This window comes from Meles meles, chromosome 13 (assembly GCF_922984935.1).
Source record: "Meles meles chromosome 13, mMelMel3.1 paternal haplotype, whole genome shotgun sequence".
In the NCBI taxonomy this organism is placed as follows: Eukaryota; Metazoa; Chordata; class Mammalia; order Carnivora; family Mustelidae; genus Meles; species Meles meles.
The window spans coordinates 57,369,327-57,391,064 of record NC_060078.1 but is presented as its reverse complement, the minus strand read 5'-3'; the positions used below and the strand labels follow the sequence as shown (position 1 = coordinate 57,391,064).

General features: G+C 55.2%; 1 protein-coding gene across 2 annotated transcripts in view; it reads left to right on the top strand.

The window, feature by feature from the left end:
* The window catches only part of CRTAC1 (cartilage acidic protein 1), a 147,563-nt gene that overhangs the window by 94,396 nt on the left and 31,429 nt on the right, over positions 1 to 21,738 (top strand). For both annotated transcript variants that reach the window (XM_046027502.1, XM_046027503.1), the window contains exons 4-7: positions 1,596 to 1,732; positions 6,775 to 6,931; positions 15,612 to 15,746; positions 19,226 to 19,371. In XM_046027502.1, coding sequence (XP_045883458.1) covers positions 1,596 to 1,732; positions 6,775 to 6,931; positions 15,612 to 15,746; positions 19,226 to 19,371 — 575 coding nt within the window. The remainder of the gene's footprint in view (positions 1 to 1,595; positions 1,733 to 6,774; positions 6,932 to 15,611; positions 15,747 to 19,225; positions 19,372 to 21,738) is intronic.

The window sequence follows — 21,738 nt, the reverse complement described above, 5'->3', positions numbered from 1 at the left end:
GCTCTGCTCCAGGGCCAGCTCCCTAGGGCCTGGGGAACATCTCGGAAGCCACCTCCAGACCCCACGGACCACACAGCAAACCCGTTGGTCCCTGTGGTCTTAGGGGGTTTCCACAGGAGGCCACTGAGAGAGCAAAGCCTTTTGTCCTCTCCTGGGCAGAGCTCCCTGAGGGATCCTTCATAAGTGCCCCCTCCTAACATGGTCCCACTCCTTCAGTCCTACTCAGCCACTCGTTTCACACGCAGACTCTCACCAGGCAGTGTGGAGCCAAGGTCCCTAAAGGATCTTGGACAGGGCCCCATCCCTAACCTGGGAATGACCACTTCTGGCTAATACCCACCCCCACCTCGAGGGGACACTGTGCTCGCCTTCCGTGTACATCAATTCCTGTATTCTTCGCAGCAAACTGGATGTAGCTATTACTCTTGTCCCATCTGCAAATGGGAAAACTGAAGCTCGGAGATGCTAAGTCAACAACTGGCCCCTAGAATAGTGGAATCTGGGTAGAACAGAGACCAGGATGGGGGCTTGTTTACTCTAAACCCCAAGGTCTTAACCACTGCACCATGCAGCTCCCTTCAGCCTAAGCCATGGCCTCCGCCCTGGGCCAGCCAGAGAGTCAAGTGCAGGTGTCTGTCCCCAGGGCCACTCATCCCCCAGCTCACGTTCCCGGCTTCCTACAGCTGCCCCTTTGCTGTCTCTCCTGTGTTTTCCTATCCCAGCCCTTGGTCGTGGAACATGACCCCTCCCAAAATACGAATGCTCTGGGGCTCACATGAGCAAGAAACCAACTAGGGGTCATGGTGGAGTGGGGCGCTCTAAGTGGTCTTACAAGGGATTGAGCCTCTGGCCGCCAGAAGTTCTTTGCCCTTCCCCAAAATAAACCTTGGCCATGAACGAGCTCCGGGAGGCCACAGAGCTCCCACAGTTACATGTGGTATGCCGCGCGGTGCCATGCATGCAACTCCCTGAGCTGGCGGTCCTCAGCCTCCATCCAGCTCTGAAAGAGGTGGAGACCCCTGCCCCCGAGGGCCTCCCAGGGCTGCTCACCCCATTCACCCCACCTGAGCACTGACCCTGACCCTACTGCCATCGGGCTCCCCTGGGGTGGGTGACAAGTCCATCAGAGCTCCACTTCCAGCCCCTTTCTGAATCTGGGCTTAGAGCCCCAGCTACCAACCAGCATTGTTTCTTCTCAGACCCAAATGAGGTCCTGCGACCCAGCAGAGAATGCAGGAGGAGGTCCCGGAGAAAGAGACATCGTGGGTGGGATTTGGGTGCTGGAATATCAACAAGCTCAGCGCAGGAGTAGGGGGCCAAGTGTGAACCGCGCTATTGAGGGTCGTCTCAGACACACGGTAGATCTGTGGCTACTGAGGCCTGAGTTGGCCATTTTCATAAACCAGTCTCTTCTCTCAACCGAAAACACCCCAGCACCCCCCAGACAGAGAGAGCCTCACCCGCCTGCTGTGGGGAGCACTCACCTTGCCTCGATGACCTGTCTACCTGTGGCCCGAACCACCTGTGGCAGGTGTCCCGAGACCAACCTGCACACTGGGCCACCATCCACCAGCCTCCCTTCCTCTTCTCTCCAGGGGTGGCCACGTACACGGACAAGTTGTTCAAGTTCCGCAACAACCGCTGGGAAGACATCCTCAGTGACGAGGTCAACGTGGCCCGCGGTGTGGCCAGCCTCTTTGCCGGGCGCTCCGTGGCCTGCGTGGACAGGACGGTGAGCTTAGGGGTGCATGGGGGTCTGGGGAGAAGAGTGGGCCACACAGCAACGTGAGAGCCCACAGGGTACATGGAAGGGAGCCCACAGGCAGACATGGCCCGACAGAGCGGGGCTGTCCAGGGCAGAGCCCAAAGCTGCACCCTCACGGCACCCCCCACAGTACCTTGCATGTAGCAGTGCTAAATACTGACAAGATTTGCAGGGTGAGTTACCATCTGCTTTCACATCCTTTCTCCCTTGAGGCTCTCCCAGCAACCAGCGAGGAAACTGGTCAGGGGCTGTCCTCACCGTGTCCATTGGGCACAGGAGGGCACTAAGGCCCAGCTTGGGCACTGACTGGCCTGAGGACCCCAACGAGATTGGCAGTGTGACTAGGACATGAATCAGACTCTTCTAGCTCTAAACCTTGTGATCATTCAGTCACTCAGCGAATATTTATTAAGCCTTTACTATGTGCCAGGCATTGAGCCATACAGCTCTTGCTGAAAATATTTGCGGAACGATGAAGGAATGACAAAGAGGTTGGTGAGTGGGTGAGTGGAGGGTGGCCTGAATGTGCCAGTCCTCTGGTTAATCAGTAGCTCGGTCACTGCTTTCTTGCCTGCTAGTTCCCCCCGTGGCAGGTGCTGAGCCAAAGCAGGTAGGGAGGAAAGGCGGAAGGGGAGGGGCAGGAACAGACAGCCACCTGCCCCTCGGGGTGGCCACGGCCCAGGCTTGCGTCCCGTCAGCCCCAGCCAGAGCCCGAGGCTTGCCGTGGAGGCCATTTATCCCTCCTGTCACCTGCTCCCTTGCTGCCCCCTCCTTGGCTTTAGAGACAGTCATCAGTAAATCAGGGGCCCAGCTGCTGCCCAGCTCCCATTCCGGGGGCAGGGGCAAGGGGCCTGGCTCACTTCAGGATGGAGATGGCACCGAGGGGATTGGGGATTCAGCGTGAATCTTCACAGCAGGGGCCTCCAGGCCTTGGGAGAAGGCAGGTGCCAGGTATAAATATTTATTTCTTAACAAGCTGGTGCTGGGAAAAGAAGCCAAGCTGGGCTGTGAAGCCACATTTAGCCCTGACCTGAATCGTTGCCACCTGGACTCCTGCCTGGTGGGAGGGAAGAAGGAGGCCATGGCTCTGTGAGCCACCCCAAAAGAGTGAAAAGGGTCTGGAGGATGCCAGACCTGGCCGCTGCAGGGAGCCTCTTGCCAGCCTCCTGCTTCCTGCCTTGCTCCTGCGGAACCAAGGCTTCCCACACTTGGCCAAGGTGAGAATCATCTCCGAGCTGGGGACAGGGCCTGAAGGTTAATCACAAAGAGATGCACTCTTTGTCCTAACAAGGTCATCTGCACGCCCACACATTTAACCACAGGACAAAGGCACCATGTGAAATACAAAACAAAACAAAACAAAAAAACAAGCATTGGCACGCAGGCACTCGGGAACTAGAAAAAACCCCTACAGGGTCTGCCGCCAGGAGAGGGGCTCCTTTCTGGGTCCAGCCACCACGGCCACCCTGGCAATCCCTGGGTCCTGAGAACTGTGGGGGCGGGGGGGGAATAGAGCCAGGTCATGGCCACTCTAGGATGCTGCGCAGTGTAGGAAACACGGAAACAATCTTAACAATAATGACAGCTAACCGTAGTGAGCGAGCAGCACACCAAGCCCTGCGCTCGGGGCTTTATTCACGTTGTTTACTGATTCTTCGCAATAGGCTCACGAGGTACCTGCTGTCATTATCCCCATTTTACAGATCTGGAAACTAAGGCTTCCAGCAATCAAGCAACCTGACCTTGGTCACGTACTTAAATGGCAGGCAAAGCCAGAAAATGAGAACGAATCAGACACCTTTCTGTCCCACGGCTACCCTGCCCCTGGGTGAACCGGTATCAGTCACCAATTTCTAACCACAGGCGCTGTTACAATGTTCACCTACCCCTTCCTCAGCCCCACAGCACCCCCACACCCAGCACAGATGCCTTTTAGTTGACTTGTTCCCAGCGTGTGGTCTCCGGACCAGCAGCATTGTCGGAAATGCAGATTCTCTGGCCGGACCTGCACTCCCTCCTCCACGGGGTGGGGGGCAGGGGCAGAAGTCTGGGTTTGAGCGAGCCCTGCGGGTGACCCTGGCACAGGCCACAGTGGGACAGCCATCCCGCAGGTAAAGGTCTCAGCCCTACCACATGCCCTTCCTGTCCTCTCCCCAGCCACCCCCGTCCCCTCTAGGCCCAAACCTGGCACCCTCACCTGCCCTTTGTCTGCAGCCGCCTCATCACTCACCCACCTTTCTGGATCCAGCTCAAAGCTGATCTCTTACAAGAAGCGGTCCCCGATCGATAATGATTATGCCTCATGTTTATATAGCATTTTTATCTTTTGGAGACCTTTCACATGTGTTGTCTCATTTCATCTTCTCAACAACCCTGCCAGGAAGCAGGGGGAATATGATTCCCCTTTAACACACGAGGAGACGCAGCCGAAGGGGGTGAGGAAACTGCCCAAGGACAAAGCCACGGAGGGGCAGAGCCTGGACCGGGACCAGGCTAACATCCCTAGACCGTGGCTCTCCGGGTGTGGTTCCTGACTCAACAGCATCTGCTTCACCTGGGAACTTGTTCAAGATGCAAACTCTCGGGCCCCACCCCAGAGCTCCCAAATCAGAAACTTGGGGATGAGACCCAGCATCTACGGTTGAACAAGAGCTCCACGTGATTCTGATGTAGACTGAAGGGGGAGCCCACTGCCCTGGGGAGCCTCTCCCCGGGCTCATCTGCAGCCCCCTCACTGTCCCAGAGTGACCGGTAGTCAAGGCCACACGGCAAATTTCTGCAGTCCCCTGCCGTCGTAACGCATCTGTGTTTGTCAACTTTTATCATCCCCATACACTGAAGAAAGGAACTAGGTATAATGGAATTTTATAAACATCCTAATTTCCAGTCAAGTGCGTTTCAGTTCATTTGGGCTTAATTGCCCATTTGTGGTGGGGATTGCCAGCAGCTGGTAGGGTCAGGTGTGGGCCCGGGATAGCACACTTTCCCCTTCGGCCCCATTCATTGAGTCTTCATCCGATCATTCCACGCACATACTCCGAGCTCCTGTCACCGCCTGGCCGGCCCCTCTCAGAGTTCTCCCCTAGTCACGAAGCTATGCCGTGAAGCCCTGCATCTCGAACTTCGGTTTTGCATGGGGATCACTTGGTGGGGGTGTGAAAATGCAGATTCTGCTTCAGCGGGTCTGGCAGAGGGGACAGGCCCCTGAGAGTCTGCAGTTCTAACCTGCTCCCCCATGACACCGTGCTGCTGATGACAAGGCTGGGAAAGCACAGCCTCCCGGCAGCAGGATGGAACCTCAGATAACCGAAGCAGAGGGGGCATCGGCATCTTTATTGGGGATGGCAGAGGGAATATCTTTGCCTCCTCCTCCTCCAGCTCCAGCCCCCGACACGCCCTTTCTTGCATTTTCTATTCCGGCAATACCGAATGAACCACTTGTGGTTTCCCCACATACATCATTCTCTAGAGTATCATCTCTGCCTGGAAGGTTCTTTCCTGCACACTTCACCTGGCTGAGACACCTCTTAGAAAACCTTTTCTGAAATCTGCCGGTTCCGTGCTCCTTCCTCTGGGAGCCCCTCTTCTGTACACCAGCAAATGCTGTACATAGTCTCTCCCTCTCTCTTTTAAAAAAAAAATTTAATTCCAGTCTAGTTAACATTTTTTAAAATTTTATTTTCAGGATAGTTAACTTACGTGTTCTCTGGATCCTATATGTTCTTGTATTATATGGTTGCCGTGTCCGCATCCCCTCAGGAGACCGTGAGCCCCTTTGTTGGCCTTGGCCACCCGTCAGTCAGACTCAAGTAGCTCTTTGTCAGCTCCCCCAAAGAAAACATTCCCACGGAAGGGATAAAGCCAGTGATCGGTTAGGTGGGATGGGGGTTTGGCTTATGAGAAGCTCGGTTGGGGAAGAAATTGAAGTCAGCCACGCGGGCCAAGGGCAGAGAAGAAAGTGGCCTAGAACTCAGCTGTTTCTCTCGCGTTGTTTCGCGTTTCTAGCTTGTGTTTAAACGAGGCAACAAGCAACTGGAGAGCGAAGACGTTGTCTTGGGGACATTTAGAGCAGAATGCGTTGCAGGTAGTTGGAGTTCAAGAAATATCTGCTCTCTGATGGGTTGGAGGGAAATGATGAGAAGGATGAGGGGAAAGCTGGAAAACTGTTTGGATGCAGAAAACAGGTGGCTCTCTGGGGAGAAAGGAAGCATCCATTGAAAAAATGACACCGTTCTAATAACAGGCAGACAAGAAGCGTTTGTCAGTGGGGTTTCAGACCAGAGCAGACAAGGCTGGTAGCAAGGAGGAGCTGGTGCCCAGGGCTTCTCCTGGATGCAAAGGCAAAAAATGTTTGAGACAGTGTTACAAAGGCAGAAGCAATACACTCTTTCTTTCTGGTAATGTGGGCAAACAGAGGAACTGGAAGGGGGCCCCCCTGCATATCCAAGCCTCTTAAACCATCAAAATAGCGGAATGAGGGAATCCAGGGTGGGAGGCGGGGAGGGAGATGACTCTAGAATTTGCTTGTCATCTTGGCTGGGGTGAGCTTGAATGGGAGAGAGAGAGAGACTGAGAATAATGGGAATTGGTAGATCAATCAATCAGCAAATATTTATTGAGCAGCTACCCTGGCTGGCAGCTGGAGAGAGCTCAGCTGGAGAGAGGCACATTAGAAAATTGTCTATAAAAAGGTGGTTGTGGGGGAGAGGGAGGGACGTGTTCTTCTGGAACAGGATAGAAGGAGAAGCAGGGCTGCTTTGTTGTAGGAATTGGCGGCAGGGGGTGGGGGTGGGGGGTGTTGTGTGGTCTGCAGCCTCGGGGGAAAAGTGATTCTGGAGTTGGGCCCCACATGGCCCGCAAGGCCCTTCACACCAGACCCCAGGGAGAGGAAGCTGAGCCAAGAAAGACCTATGGTTCTTCACGAGGAGGGGGAGAGCCCCTTTCTTGGAAAGCGACCACGACAAGCCCAAATAGGCTCGCTCACCTACCCTGCTTCCCTTCTTCCCCAGGGCTCTGGACGCTACTCCATCTACATCGCCAATTATGCCTACGGTAACGTGGGCCCTGACGCCCTCATTGAAATGGACCCTGAGGCCAGTGACCTCTCCCAGGGCATTCTGGCACTCAGAGATGTGGCTGCTGAGGCCGGGGTCAGCAAATACACAGGTAGGCAGAGTGACACCGGGTGGCGGGGTGGCGGGCGGGGGTGCTGTGAGGGCTGGAAGGGCGGGAGGCCTGGGGCTGGGGACTGGGCCCGGCAAGGCTGAGTCTAGTTCATCAGCTACCATGGGAGAAGAAGGGTTTGTGTCCCTGGGAGGGGAGGATGAAGGCTTTTTTCCCAACCCACCCCCAACAGGCGGCTCCTCCAACACTGCCTCTCCAAGGGTTGGTGAGCTGTCCGGCAGGCGTGGGCTTTGGGGGACCCCATGCGGGCCGTGAGACGTAGGATGAGAACACTGTAACATCCTCTACCCGGAACCTCTTGCCCCATCCCCCGCTGTAACCCAAATGATATGCGAATACGTTCTGGAGGAGAAAACTGACAAATCACAAAGGCCGAGGTTTAAAGCATTCTTTATTGCCAAACAGCAGATGAAATTATTTACTTATACATAAGCAGCCAGGAATTGAGTGCTAAATCCCTAAGCTTCAGCTGGGTCCCATCTCGGATAACTGAGCTCAAAGAATTGTGTTCTTGTTCCAAAACCTCTCCGGCCCCTTTTCTTGAAGCCATGCCCCCCTCCCCACATACACACACCTCTCTGGATGGGGGACCTATTGTCAGAGTCTCTGACAGGGAGATCTTTCTAGGGAAGGCTGTTTTTCTAATTCGAGCACGGCTGCTGACTAAACTCTGATAAACTGCCAATAGACTGCTGATTGCAGAGCAATCCGGTTCCTGCTCCAGGTGCCAGAAACCAGGAAGCCAGAGCTGTGCACAGCCATGTCTCACGTGAACTTCGGCTTCCCTCTTCCTGGTCCTGTCATTTGGATGTAGAGATCCCCTTGCTGGTTGACCTTCCTGATCTCTCCATCCCAGCTTGCCCTACAGACTTCCAAAGGGCCAGCCCACCCCAATCCAAATCCTGGGCTTGGAAGGATGCTTGGTTGGGGGGGAGGGGGTCATTTGGGCCATCCCCCTGCCTCCATACACCTGAGTGGGCAGCCAACTCTCAAAGCCCTACCTAGAAAGGGTTGTCACAGCCTCTCCTGAGTTTATGATGCCTTTCTCTGGCCAACTTTCCACCTCGCTGAGACGGGGAGATTGATGTTGACCTGTCTGACGAAGTTTGTGGGAACAAACGGCTAGACAGTAAAATAGTTCACACGGCTCCAGCCCCATGCCAGCACGCGCGAGCTCCGCACGTGAACGTGCAGCCTTCCTGGCTGAGTGTCAGTAATAAACCATGCTTTCCTGGGAAAAGGAATAAACATGTAGGCGCTTCAGCCTAGATTTGTACCGTCAATTTTTCTGAATAGTTCCCAGTTCTGTGCATTGGGCTGGCTTGGCAATTAAATGCCTTGGTCTGCAGGAGAAGGAAAGTGGGCTGGGGAGATGAAGCACTTGAAAACGATGAGCTGGAGGGAGGCGAGGTCTGGGAGAGAGGCTTCTGCATGGAATAAAAGAATTCAGGAGGTTGCGACTGGGATGGAGCATGAAGGGGGCATTGTTCATGCTGGCTGGATTGGCGGAGGGGCTGGCAGGAACCGAGGGGGGGGCAGGAGGCGACCAAGAGGAGACAGCTGAGGAGGACAGATGAGGATGGGAGCAGTAGCCAACTGAGCCAGGCTGTACTGAAAGGACCGGGCAGCTCAAGGAAGGGACAGCAGTTTCTGTGGAACACACAGGCAGGCGGGGGCAGCTGGTGTGCCCAGAGGACACGTTAGAGCGGCTCTGCAGACTTCCAAAGCCATTTGGCTGGGAAGAACCTATTTGGCCCACCAAGTTACTATTGTGTCTGCCCGCCTTCCCTAGCCCACCCTTTCCTTGCCCGCCAAGCCCCTCAACTCCACCCCGCAGACCCCGTTGTCACTTCATTAATGACACATGGACATCTGGCTGGAAAACTAGCCCAAAGCACCCTCCTGAGCCCCAGGGACGGACCCCAAATGTAAGGGTCGCCATAGGAGCCTGGCCTGATTGCTGAGTCTCTGGCACACGGCCAGCGCTCAGCTCCAGGCTCGGGCCCTGAGGCCTGAAGAAGGGGAGGGACACAGGCAGTGACGAGCAGGCCCTGGAGGAATCCAGCCATAGCCAGATGTGCAGTCGGGGAGCCACAGGTCCCCAGAGCCCAGCCACACAACACCCAGCGGCTGGACAGACCTCAGAGAGCCTCTTGTTTTACAAAAGAGCAAACCAAGGTCCAGAAAAGAGAAGGGACTTGCCCAAGGTCACACAGAGGGTTTGGTTTGTAGAGAAACTAGCGTCCCGACCCCCAACCCCCAAAGCTTAACCAGCCATAATCCACTGACCTTTCTGATGACCTCCAGCCAGAGCCTCCCAGCTCCAGCCCACAATACAGGAGGGGCTGGTGATGGAGGAAGGCCTTGCACACACCAGGACGCAGCCCCAGGGATTGGCACTCAAGGGCATGATTTTGACCCCCCAGGTTTTGTGGCTTGAGCAACTGCTTGGCCTAGGCTGTGCCTGGCAGTAGGGGGAGGCCCGGGAAAGTGGTGGGCAGGCCGGCCAGTGGTGCTGCCTGCCCTGCGCTGTCTGCTCTCCTGCGGGGGAAGGGAGGCGGTCTCTCCAGACTTGAGCGAGTTGGCCGACAGCTGCTGCTCTGCTAGGTCACAGTGCCATCTAGTGGCCAGCATGCCCGCTCTCGGGGGACAGGAGGGCCACTGGCGGACCAAAGGTGCTGAGTTGAGCTGGTGCTGACTTGAGTGGAGGAAAGCCCACTCCCCCATGGTTCCTGGTTCAAGGAGAATCCCAAGCCCCGACTTTCCCAGATGCCTGCAGCCCCTCAGAGCCTGAAGGGTGCAAGGAATCCTGAGAATTAGTTGTCCATGTGGCCGAGGGCTTGGCATGGAACCCAAGGAGAGGGAAGGTAAGGACCAGGACTCTGCACTGGCCTCTACAGCCCTGAGTGACCTTGGGCACCTCCCAGCCCCTTTGAGCACCTTGAACTCACTGTCTGAATTACGGTCTCGCAGAGCCGCTGAGAGGACAGGATCTGGTGCCACGGTCTGGTGGCACAGGTCCTGCCTCAGCCGCCCGTCCTGTCCAGTCAGCGACTGGCCATTTATTAACCTCGTGGGACTCAGTTTTCTCACCTGCAGTGGGGGCATGAGAATGAAAGGAGACATAGGACAGGACTGGCACAGGCCTGGCTCAGGGGCGGGACCTTCGGAGTGCAGCAGACCGCAACACCCTCCTTGTCCGAGGTGCCCAGGGGGACAGACGCCAGGCCTGTGTGCTGGGCACTTCCTGGGTGCTGGATGCAGAGAGCATCATGCCAGGCACAAGGGGCAACCCAGAGCAAGCCCGCCCACCGCTTCCCTGGAGGTGGTCTCCATGGGGTCCCTGGCCCACCTTCCAGCCCTGGGTACAGTCACAGGGTTCTTCCTGCCCCTCCACTGGAATCCATTTGTCTCCCTCTTCACCCTGCTTCCCCAGCACCCCGGCCTCCACCCCTTCCCCAGGAGCTCTGCATTTCGGCCTCACCTCTTGAGGGAGCATCTGTCTGGGCTACAAGGCGGCAATTAAGGAATCCTTATGAGAAATTTGGAAAGAAAATGAAGGTGGCTTTAGGATATGGGGTGGGGATTTTTGCTGTTGGCTGGGAGCAGTGTAGAACAAAGCGGAGGGCAGATCTGATTTATAGGAAGTCATTACTGGAGGAGAAGGAGATGCCTAAAGCCCAGCTGAGGCCTCTGGCGGCTCCCTGTCAGCGCACTCCAGAGAGCTGACTACCGGCAGCAGAGGGGGCCGTGGAGCCTCCCAGGCTGGAGGCGGGCACTGCCTCGCAGCGGGAGCCCAGCAGATGTGACAAGGGGAACTGGAGGGGACAGCCTCCTTAATGGGCCTGGGACCCTCGGGGAGTGCAGCCCCAGGCCTGCCAGGGGGACCCAGTGCCCCAGGACATTGCGGTATCCATGCATTAGACAATTGACAAGAAGGGACATCACTTTTCTTTCAAAACAAACACAAATACTCTTATAGTAGAAATGCGATCATGGTGCACTGTTTCTTCTACTAAAATAAGAGATTTTAAAGAAAGGTCAAGCCTGCGGCTGGTCACTCTGGGCCCTACCAGGAGTCCAGCTCCCTCTTCTGCCGGGAGGAAGCTTGAGTAGAAAGGTTTGGGAGCACCCTCTGGGGCTCTGGGGTCACTCAGATGTGCGTTTAGACTGCGATCAGTGGCCTGTTGGCTGCCCTCACACCTCCTTGAGCCTAGGTTTCCTATCCTGGAAAACAGTGCAGTGGGATGAGACGAGGATGGTGCCTAGAACAGGGTACTGGAGAACAGGTGCCCAGATGAGCTGGGCTTCTTCAGACCCCTGCCCATTCTGTTCAATGCCCCGGCGGCGTCCTACAGGGAGGGGCTGCCAGGATTGAGGGAGGAGTGGAATGTCCGCGTCTAACACCCTCCACCCCGTGCACTCGGGACCCTACCAGGTCCTGGGGCGGCTCGCAGGGGGTCGCGGGTGGCAGCACCAGCACCGACACGGTATTATTCTACGTTTGAATGTTCGGGGGAATTTAGGATTAAAGGCCCTGTTACCATCCTGCCCTGACCCTCACTCCCCCTTCTCCCGCACACCTGCGCACACAAGCATGCACACTGCCCATTCCTCCACCTCTGTGATTTCCAGCATCTTTGCTACCCTTCTACAGTTTCTTGGATGCCCTTGGCAGCCTGCAGGCCTTGACATCCACAAGAATTGTATTTCTGTTGAGGTCTCAGTAGATTAATCCCACGCGTCCAGGTTCTTGGGCTAACGAGCCTCACAAAGCCTCCCTCCACTAGCGTGGGCTCCAGATGGGCCTGGTATCTACTCCCAGCCACGCTGGTCCCAAATTTCAGCCTGGAGAATGCACTGAAGGAGTGGGAAGGAACCTTGGAGCTCTCGGTCCCTTCCCCAGTTCATGGGGAGGGAGCCCAGGGCCTGGAGGGCCCACAGCTCAAGTTCCTGGAGCCAGAGCAGGTGCAGAGGCCAAGCAAGGACCTAGAGGCTCTTCCTTAGCATGGCAAATATTCCTGCCTCCTCATGCCTGGGTCCTCCGGCCCCCAGCAGCACGCCCCCCACCCCTTATTCCATGCAGCCTCACTTTCCCATCGTCGCCCCCACCCCCTCCGGCTCTCAGATGCAATCCAACTTGGCAGCCGACCACCCCAGGGCCACCTAGATGCCATCTGAGAAATGAGTCACCTGTACCTAAACCGGACTTGGGTCCGCCTCACCAGAGTGCAAGGGTTCGGGGGTTTAGCAGTGCAGTTTTTGAGGGTATATGAGGTTACCCCGTGGGACTCAGGACCACTGGGCGGATAATCAGAGAGGCTGCCAGAATGCGGCAGGGGAAGGCTTTTTCCCCAGTCGCTCCACCTCTCCCACTCAGCTTCAGGGCCAGAGTGAGAAGCCTTTGGGCGGAGGCGGGGGGGGGGGGGGGGGCTGCTTTTGCACCCAATAGCAGAAACAGGAGGCCTTAGAAGCCTGCAAGTGCTGGGGAAATAAGGGGATTTTATTCACCTAGCAGGTGGGAAATCGCCCCAGCTAATGACTTTGTGGCACCTGACATTTTCCAAAGTACCTTCGGAAAACCAGCTCACTTAATATTTATGACAGTTTATGAGAAGAAGCTGTTGTTACGATCAACCTCCTATTAGCACTGAGAAAACAGAGGCCCAGAAAGGTCTGCCGATGTGCCCAAGGTCACATGCGCACTTTCTGATCCGGTCTTCTTTTCCATCACCGGGGCTGCCCCTCCAGCCCCAGCTGGGGAGCTGCTTGTCTGCAAGAGCACGGGCCGCCACAGATACGAAGAAGGAATTGATGTAAAGTAGACTCTCACTCCCTACTGGGACATCGTCCTCCCAGGCAGTTCCTCACTGCCCCTTGGGTGACCCTGGAAGGTGTGGGTTCAAGAGAGTTGGGGGAGGGGAGAACGTCAGGGAGAAGAGACGGAATCGGGAACCTCTGTCATGGACCATGCAGGGTGGATGGATGTTACTGGTTTGGAGAAGATTTACGTGCTCCACCTGGGAACGCACCTTCGCGGCACAGCGAGGGGCACAGACACCCGGCAGCCCCTGCCTCAGCCCCAAACTGGGCTCTCCATCCTGAGGCTGCGGGGGCTGCTGCCCAAGGGGCTGGCTCCCTGACTGTCGATCACCTGCTCCCCAACTGGGCGGCGAACTTGCCAAGAGGAAGTCGTGGGTAACGTCTCTGTTATGGTCCGGTTGCCATGGCAATAAATTGTCACTAATTAGTAGTGTGGTTACCATGGCAATTTTCTAATAATTACAGGTTACAAATGGTACAAGGCTTCAACCCAACCCAATTAGTTAATTAGAAAGATTTAGAAATTTGTCCAAGAGGGAAATAACCTGCTTTGTAGAAAATGAAGAGAATGTGTCACAGCTTGAGAGCCAGAAGCAGAGAGGAAATTGGAGGACACCAGAATGGGGAGGAAGGATGGAGTTGTATGGTGGCAAGTCCCACAGCCCCACCTGGAATTTCCGGGGGCCGAGGCAAGGCCTGGGGGTTTCTCACCGAAGTCTGTCCCTGGGTTGGAATCTGGCAAGATGGGGGCAGGGAACAGCTGTCAGCAGCCACTCTAGGGCTCCTCTCTGAATGGGCCTACGTGGGGTCCAGGTTACAGCCCTCCCTGCTGGCCTTAGGAAAAGCATCTGGAAGCCTCCCCGCCCCACACTGTGGCTCTCCTAATGAAAACCGCACGCCCCGTCTTAGGTGATGCTCCCCAGGATTACTGTGGATTGAGTGACTCCATTTTCAGGAGGCTTGGGCTCTCCTGGGGAGGTAATTAGATTACCTGTGTTCCTCTGGAGCTCCACCATGAGAGCAAGGGGAGTGGCATTGCCGTTGGACCCATCCCCTCCTCCTGGCCCCTAACTCCCCACTGGTGGGCAGGCTGCATTGCACAGGTGAGAAAAGCCCCATGATTTCCTCCAGGGACCTTTCCCAGAAGGCAGGAGGAGTCCGGGAACCAAGAGAACTTCTATCCCACTTTAGCACAATTCGTGGAAAGCTCTTCCCCAGCCAAAGCCAGGCAGGCAGTTGGTGGGGGTGGGGGGTGGGACGCCCAACATCACTCAACATCACTGCCTGAGCTCCCGCTTATTTAACAAATGACAACAGTAAGTTCTTCTGAGTTTTCTGATAACTATTCTTATTGTACTGAACAGCCTGTTAGAGCCACACCTTTCAAACTTTACTGGGCACATAGCCAGCCAGGGGTCCTGCTAGAATAGAGGTACTGACGGGGGGGGGGGGGGGGGGGGAGGGGCTGGGATTCTGCCTAACAAGCTTGCACCCCCGTGGTGGGCCCACAGACCTCACTCTGAGTAACAGGGTGGTAGGGTTCACAAACCCCTTTCATGTGTCTCACCTCACATGATCCTTGTAAAGATCCTAAAATAGAAAAAGCAGGTCATGCTACTCCTGTTTTACAGTTAAGGAAACTGAGGCTCCAAGGGTACCATAAATTGCCCAAGGTCACACAGCTTATAAACAGCCGTGCTAGGACTAGAATCCATGTCCTGTCCTGGTCAGACTGTCTTCTGCCCAGTATACCCAGGGACCCAGGCTGTGGCTTCCAGGGCTTGATTCAAAACCCAGATGTCTTCATACTGGACTTGTTGACACAGGTAGCTCAAATTTGATCTTGGAGACATCAAACCCTAATGCAGAGCTGGCTTGACTTCTTCCTTTTTTAAAAAGTATGCAATTACTGGATTTTTCCCTTTCCAACTGCAGAAGCGATTTTGTTGCAACAAGCCAAACAACACAAAGACATTCCCAAAAAAGGCAAACTCCTGTCTCTCCTTCCCTCCCTGAATCCCACCCCATCTGGCAGCCTGGGGTTAACAACGCAGAGCGTGGCCTTTCCCACTTCCCCCAAACTCAAGGACAAGCTTGCACGAACACATCCAGAAATATCATGTGTTTTCTTTTTTTTAAATAAAACTAAGATGACACAATACCATTACTTAGTGAGTTGCTTTTTCACTTAACAGTATGTCATGGGCCCTCCTCCAAGTCCACACATAGGGATCTGTACAGTCTTTTCAGCGGCTGCAGAATGATCCCTCCTATGGATTCAGCCCAGTCCATTCAGCCCATCATTGCTGGTGGACTTACAGGTCGTTCCCAGTTGCTTACTATACCAAGCAAAGTCAAGAAAGTATCCTGCAGCCTTAGCCAGAACCTTGTGCCCTGTGTTCTTGGGCCGGGAGCACACCTGGTGTCTCGGCTGGCATACAGATGACTCGAGGTGGGGGTGGGGCTTGTCAGGAAAATCTGTGACTTGATCAGAATGTGGTGGGTAGATCTGGGCTGGGGGGTCGTTGTGAGTCAGCTTCCGAAAGGAAGGGAGGGAGCTGTAGGATGGCCTCTGTGTTCCGTAGGTCATGGGATCATGACTTGGGCACAAAGTGACTCTGTCTTGCCCCTCCCTTGCCTCATCCTTCCTGGCGTCATCGTCTACACACGTTGACAGGACTGCGAGCCAAGATCTGGGCTCAGAGAAGCACCCCCTGTCCCCAAAGCTCTTCAGAGACCTCGCCACAGCGGCTCCTCAAAGGCCTCAAGGCCCACCTGTCCTCCTCGCAGGCCTGAGGCTCTGCTTCTGCCACTCACGGTGGGTTGCTGTCCCTCCTAGGGGGCCGCGGAGTCAGCGTGGGTCCTATCCTCAGCAGCAGTGCCTCAGACATCTTCTGTGACAACGAGAATGGACCCAACTTCCTCTTCCACAACCAGGGTGATGGCACCTTTGTGGATGCTGCTGCCAGTGCCGGTGAGTGTGGCCCCCGCCCTGGGTCCCTCACTGCCCCAGACCCTCGGACGCTGGCCTCAGGGAGACCGGGACCAGGAAGCATGCCCACTGTGCAGGGAAACATTGCTTGTCACCTTCCATTCTGTATCCCCCAAGGCTCCGGCCACAGGGGATGTGTGCTGCTGGGGAGAGGGGGAGCCTGGAACTCCTGACCATTAAACATTTTCCAGCAACGAGATTTGTCCCGTGTTCCTCTGAGTCCTGCTTGAGTCTTCAGCATTAATTTCCCCTCCAAGCCACCTCTTTCCAGTTCCACTCCCCACGTTCACCTTAATCACTGAATTCAATCCAGTAACCATTTATGGAACAACTGCTAAGTGCCAGGTGGTACTTAGAGCTGGGGATGCTGATCCCAGGAAGGTTGTACTCTTCTTCCCTACCTGCCACACATATGCATACAGGCCCAGACATTCTAGAAGGGAAACCAGATGAGTAAACAAAGAGCTAAGTAAGGGGACTAAAATCCACACAAAATAGTACTTCAGGCTCCCAGCTCTGCTCCCCTTCCTCCTTTTGTGCTCATCCCTCATCTGCCTCAGGGCCCTTGCACCTGCCATTCACTCTGCTAGAAAGTGCCTTCTCCCTTTTCTCCTTCTGCAGAAATTCTGTTTATCATTCAGCACTCAGCTCTATGAAGCCCTTCCTGCCTCCCCCTGGGCCGTCTGGCAGAGATTCACACTTCCTCATCTGCATTCACACTGCCCTTCCACGCACATCTTGATCAGGCTTCTACGTTGCTAGAATAATCTAGGTCTAGAAGGACGGGGCGCTGTACTGTTCATTCTTGACACACCGTGGTCACCAAGTAAATCTTTTTTTTTTTTAAGATTTTATTTTATTTATTTGACAGAGAGATCACAAGTAGGCAGAGAGGCAGGCAGAGAGAGAGGAGGAAGCAGGCTCCCTGCGGAGCAGAGAGCCTGACGCTGGGCTCGATCTCAGGACCCTGAGATCATGACCTGAGCCAAAGGCAGCGGCTTAATCCACTGAGCCACCCAGGTGCCCCTAAGTAAATCTTACTGAATGGTGGAAGGGACACTTCATGAAATTTTGTGGGTGTTGTTCAGTCTGCCCTTCGGCCACTTCTCTCCACCCACTTCCTCCCCACCTTGCCAGTGAAAGGGTTGATTTCACCCCTCTCAGGGCGGCACAGAGGCGAGCGCTACCCTCCAGAAGAAGAGGTGAGCGGGGATTAGACACATAGATCAAAGGTTCTACAAGCTCCAGCTAGTGCCGACAGCTAGCATCAAATCCCTGAGCATCTGCCAATCCATCCTCCCTGACTTACAAGATCCTAATCCCCCAGCTGTCTGCTTGGGAGTGCCCACTTCCAGCACCGCCCCTCCGCTGGGAGCCGTCCACTCGCCTTGTGCCTTTCGCTCTCCTCCTTCCAGGGCAGAGCTAGAGCTGGAGGCAGCTCCCCTGGCCTGTCCTCCCACCTGGCATGCACACGTACACACACACACACACACACACACACACACACACACACACCCCAGGGCTATATCCTCTGGCAGCAAATTTTCTCATTGCTGAAAAAATCATAAAATGAAGGGGAGGTGGTGGTGGAGAAAACCTCGAGGGTTTGATAAGGTGTTAAAGAGATGGGAGCAGAGGTGAGCGAGCAAGTTGGAGTGGGAGAAGGTATCTGGCGGGAGGAGAGAGGAAAGGTGCTAGGCCCGTAATTGAAAGTCAGAATGATTGCAGAGGTTTAACAAGACATGTCAAGAGGGCATTCATCACCCAAACAGATGCTGCTGTGAAATGCGGCCTGGCACCGATTATTCCCGTGAAAGGGAACCAGCTCCTTGTCAAGGTGCCTCGTAGATAGGAGAGAAATGGGCCAACACAGAAGGCCACCGACATTTGGGCTGGGGAGTTTTGTAGAGAATTAATGGGGTGTTAATCCTAAGGGTTAGAGGCTGCCCCCCTCCTTGGAAAAGCCTCTTCCTCAAGCCTAGGGCACACTGCCTCTTCTCCCCACACCTCCCACCCATTGTCCAGATCCTTCCCTCCCCCGAGAGGGTACTTAGCATCCAAGGTGCTCAGGGAGCCCCACCCGCACCTTCTGCTGGCTCCCATCCCCAGGAGCTCTGTGGTTGCTGCTGGCAAGAGCTCCCTGGACCCTGGATTCTGTGATTCTCCCCTCCATTATCTTGTCCTATCGCCCACCCCATCTCTGAGGGCCCGATGACCAACGGCAGTTTGTCCTCTGAGAGAGTCAGCATGGGTATTGAGAACCAGCACCCAGCACCTCTCAGCTCCACGCTTGGCCTGACGGAACATATCTGCCTTGGGCAGCCGGGAGGTCAGGCCATCCCTCTGGGCAAAGCCAGCCCATCCTCCACCAGGGTCAGCTGGACACTGGCAGATGCAGGGACAGCAGAAGCCAGCAACACTGGACACACTGGCTTCTCTTCCCCGAGCTCCCAAGGCACGCTGTGGGTTTCTGTGCTATGATGTGGCATTTCCTCTGCTGTCACCAACATCCCCAGAAGCCTTCTATCAAATTATTTATGTCTCTTCATTCATTCAGCAAGTATTTACTGAAAACTACTGGTCAGATGCTGCTTGAACACAGGTGAACAAGAAGACAGCCCCTGACCTCATGGAGTATAAGGTCTGGTGGGGAAACCGGACACTAAGCAGATAAACCACAAAGGAACCCCATGGTGGCTGTGATCAGCACAGTGGAGGGAAAGAATGAGAGGCTGTCAGGACAAATAACAAAGTAGCTGGGAGGAGCTGTTTTCATGGGAGTGGTCAGGGAAGGCTTCCCTGAGGAGGTGACAAAGTAACTGAGAACAGAAGAAAAACAAGGAACTAGATAAGCAAGAGCCTGGTGAAGAGCATTCCAGGAGCAGCAACACACTTGAGCAAAGGCCCAGAAGGCAGAAACGGCAGGGCTCATTTGAGGAATGACAAGAGCACAGGTCACCAGAGTTTATGAGTAAGGGGGGAGGGAGAGGGGTACCAGCTCAAGACCAGATAGGGTGGGTGAGGGCCTTGTGCTCCCCAGGCACTTGAACTTGACCCAACAAGACTGGGGAGCTACTGAGAGATTTAAGCCAACGGGTGATGACCAACTTACTATACCCCAGTGGCAACGTTGGAGTGGCTGGAGGGGGCTTTGGTCCTCCAGACTTTGCATGTCTCCTTCCCCACCCATGCTACCCCAAAACTGAGTGAAAATTGTGCGTTTGCTGGACCGATGCCGCTGAAGGCAAGTCTGGTTCCCTTTGCAACCACACAGCTGTCCCACCTCCTGCCCCCAGGGAGAAATTCTGAGCTGGCGGCTGGGGCTCCTGTCTGCCCCCTGGGAGGGCAGGGTCGGCACAAGGGTCACCCTCCCTGTGCCTCTCCAAGAAGCTCTAACAAGGTGAGCGTTTTTAGGGCCTGTAGGGGGTGCAGCCCTGAGCGTCCCTGTCGTTCCTCCCCAGGTGTGGACGACCCCCACCAGCATGGGCGAGGTGTCGCCCTAGCCGACTTCAACCGTGATGGCAAAGTGGATATCGTCTACGGCAACTGGAATGGCCCCCACCGGCTCTACCTGCAGATGAGTGCCCATGGGAAGGTCCGCTTTCGGGTAAGAAGGGACCTCGCCCTCCCTCCCCGGTCCCCTCCCGCCCATCCCCACAGCAATGCGTGCGGCCCTGGCATGTCCTGGGGATGCCACCTTGCCTGTGCCTCCCACCAGGCTGAGAAGGGGCTTGTGGCTCTGCAGGGCCTGGAGGCAGGGCAGCCACAGTGAAGGCAACATCTAGGGGAAGACGATGAGTCTAGCCTGGGCTTCAGTACCATCTCTAGTGCCCGAGGCAGGGAGAGCCACTGGCAGAGGAGGGAGAGCAACATCCCACAGTGGGCAGGAACAGGGCATGAAGGCTCTGGGCTTCGTTCCTGGATTGGCAGTAGTTTTCCAGGTGGCTCCTGGAAAACCTGATCTTTTCAAGTTTAAGTTCTGGCTAAGGATGCGGTGGGCAAGAGAGGGACAGATGGAAAGCTGAGGCTTCGGAGCTCCCATGACCCCTAAGGACAAATGGCAGGTGGTGGGCACCTCCAGTCCCTCTCTGTGTCCCCTCCCTGAGCTGTCAATAGACTGCAATGCCAAGAATTCTTCAAAGGGACTGTTGGGTCCCTGGTGAGCTGGAGTTTGGAGCTTTCTCCTGGAGCTCTCATAGGATGGTTGAAACTGATCTCCGTGAGTCTGGATGGTTCTGGAGGTACCTAGGTCTTGCCAAAGTCCCCTGTGGGAGTGAGAATTTTCCTGATGCCTCATGGTCCCAGGGGAGTCTCTGGGACCCTTCTGTCTGGGTCACTGCCGCAAGCTTCCTCCTTGTAGCAGCCACCTGGGGACGCTCAGGCCCAGCCGCTCACTTCCTTGAGACCCGGGCTCTCTGGGTGAGAAGGATGCCTGCCCTGAACTCAAGCAGTTGATCCCGGGATCCTGGATGATTTTCATCCTTATTTAGCTTTTTGTTATTTTTTAAGATTGATTTATTTTAGAGACAGAGAGAGGGCATACACACGCACAAGCTGGGGGAAGGCAGAGGGACAGAATCCTCAAGCAGACTCCCCACTGAGTGCAGAACCAGACGCAGAGCTCCATGTGGGGCTCAGTCCTATGATCCGCGAGATCATGACCTGAGCAAAAACCAAGAGTCAGACGCTCAACTGACTGAGCCATCCAGGCGCACCATCCCCCCCTCCCCAGCTTTTTGTCTTAACTCAGGTTCTCCTCCAGGGGTCATTTTCTCCCCTGGACATTTGATAGTGTCTGGGGACAGTGTCTGTGACACTTTTTGGTTGTCACAAATGGGAGAGGGGTGTGACTGGCATCCAGTGGGTGGAGGCCAGGGGTACTGCCAAATGTTCTGTAATGCACAGGACAGCCCCCCAGTCAGGAATGATCCAGGCCCAAACATCAGTGTGCTGTGGTTGAGGAACACGGCCCGGCCTCGTGGTGGCCCCTACCCAGAGCTCACAGGAGCAATAACAATGATAATAGACGCCTTCCATGTATCAGGTGCCTTCCATGTGCCAAGAACTGTGCTAAGCGCTTTACATACGTTATCTCAGAAGCCTGGGCGTCCAGGGGGAACCCCAAGGGAGCTATGTTGGTTTCCATTTTTATAGGATCAATAGAATAATGATGACTTAGAGATCCTGAGGTCCCTTTCTCTCCAGCTCTTAAGGCCCTGCTCAGCCCATCCCGGCCAAGTGGCCAGGCTCTTAATCAGCCTCATTACCATGCTGATGGGGACGACCTCCCTCCTGGGCTCCCCAGAACAGGCAGCTCGCCAGCTATCCCAGGCTGGCTCCTTCCTGCACTGGTTGGAGGGGGGACCTGCAGTGAGAGGCCAAGGAGCAGGGCCAGGCCAGTGGGCAAGAGGGGCCTCCCAGAAACATGAACTGTCCCTTCCCAACCCTTCCCAGGTGGGCCCTGAGAGCCAGAAAGGCTGCTAGAATCTTTAAGGGACAGAAGCATCTGTGGTGAATATTCTTATAATCAGAAGGTTGCTCTCTACGCCTCCTCTTCTATTTCAAAAGGAAATCCCACCCCTGGGACCCTTTGCCGGGTCCTCCAAGGCTGTGTCAGCTCTTCGAGGTCCAAGCTGGGCTCTCCTGGGCCTGGGGTCTCCCCATGAACCCCAGACAAGTGTATCTGATACTACAAACCCCCAAAGCAAGGGTCTCAAAAAAATCAAAAGACTTCCAGGAAAAAAAACTTAAGATAACAGCAAAAACACAGCTGGAAGCCCCATCTCCTGCCTTCCACGGGACTGATGGCGCGAGCAAGGCCAGGGCGGGTGCCAGGGATCTGGTTCATGCCCAGTGCTTGCCAGGCATTTTACACACAGTGCTCACAGCCTGAGCCACTATTCCTAGCCCCATGTTACTGACAGAGAGAGTGAGACCTGAGAGGTTAATGACTTGCCTAAGATCACATTGCTAG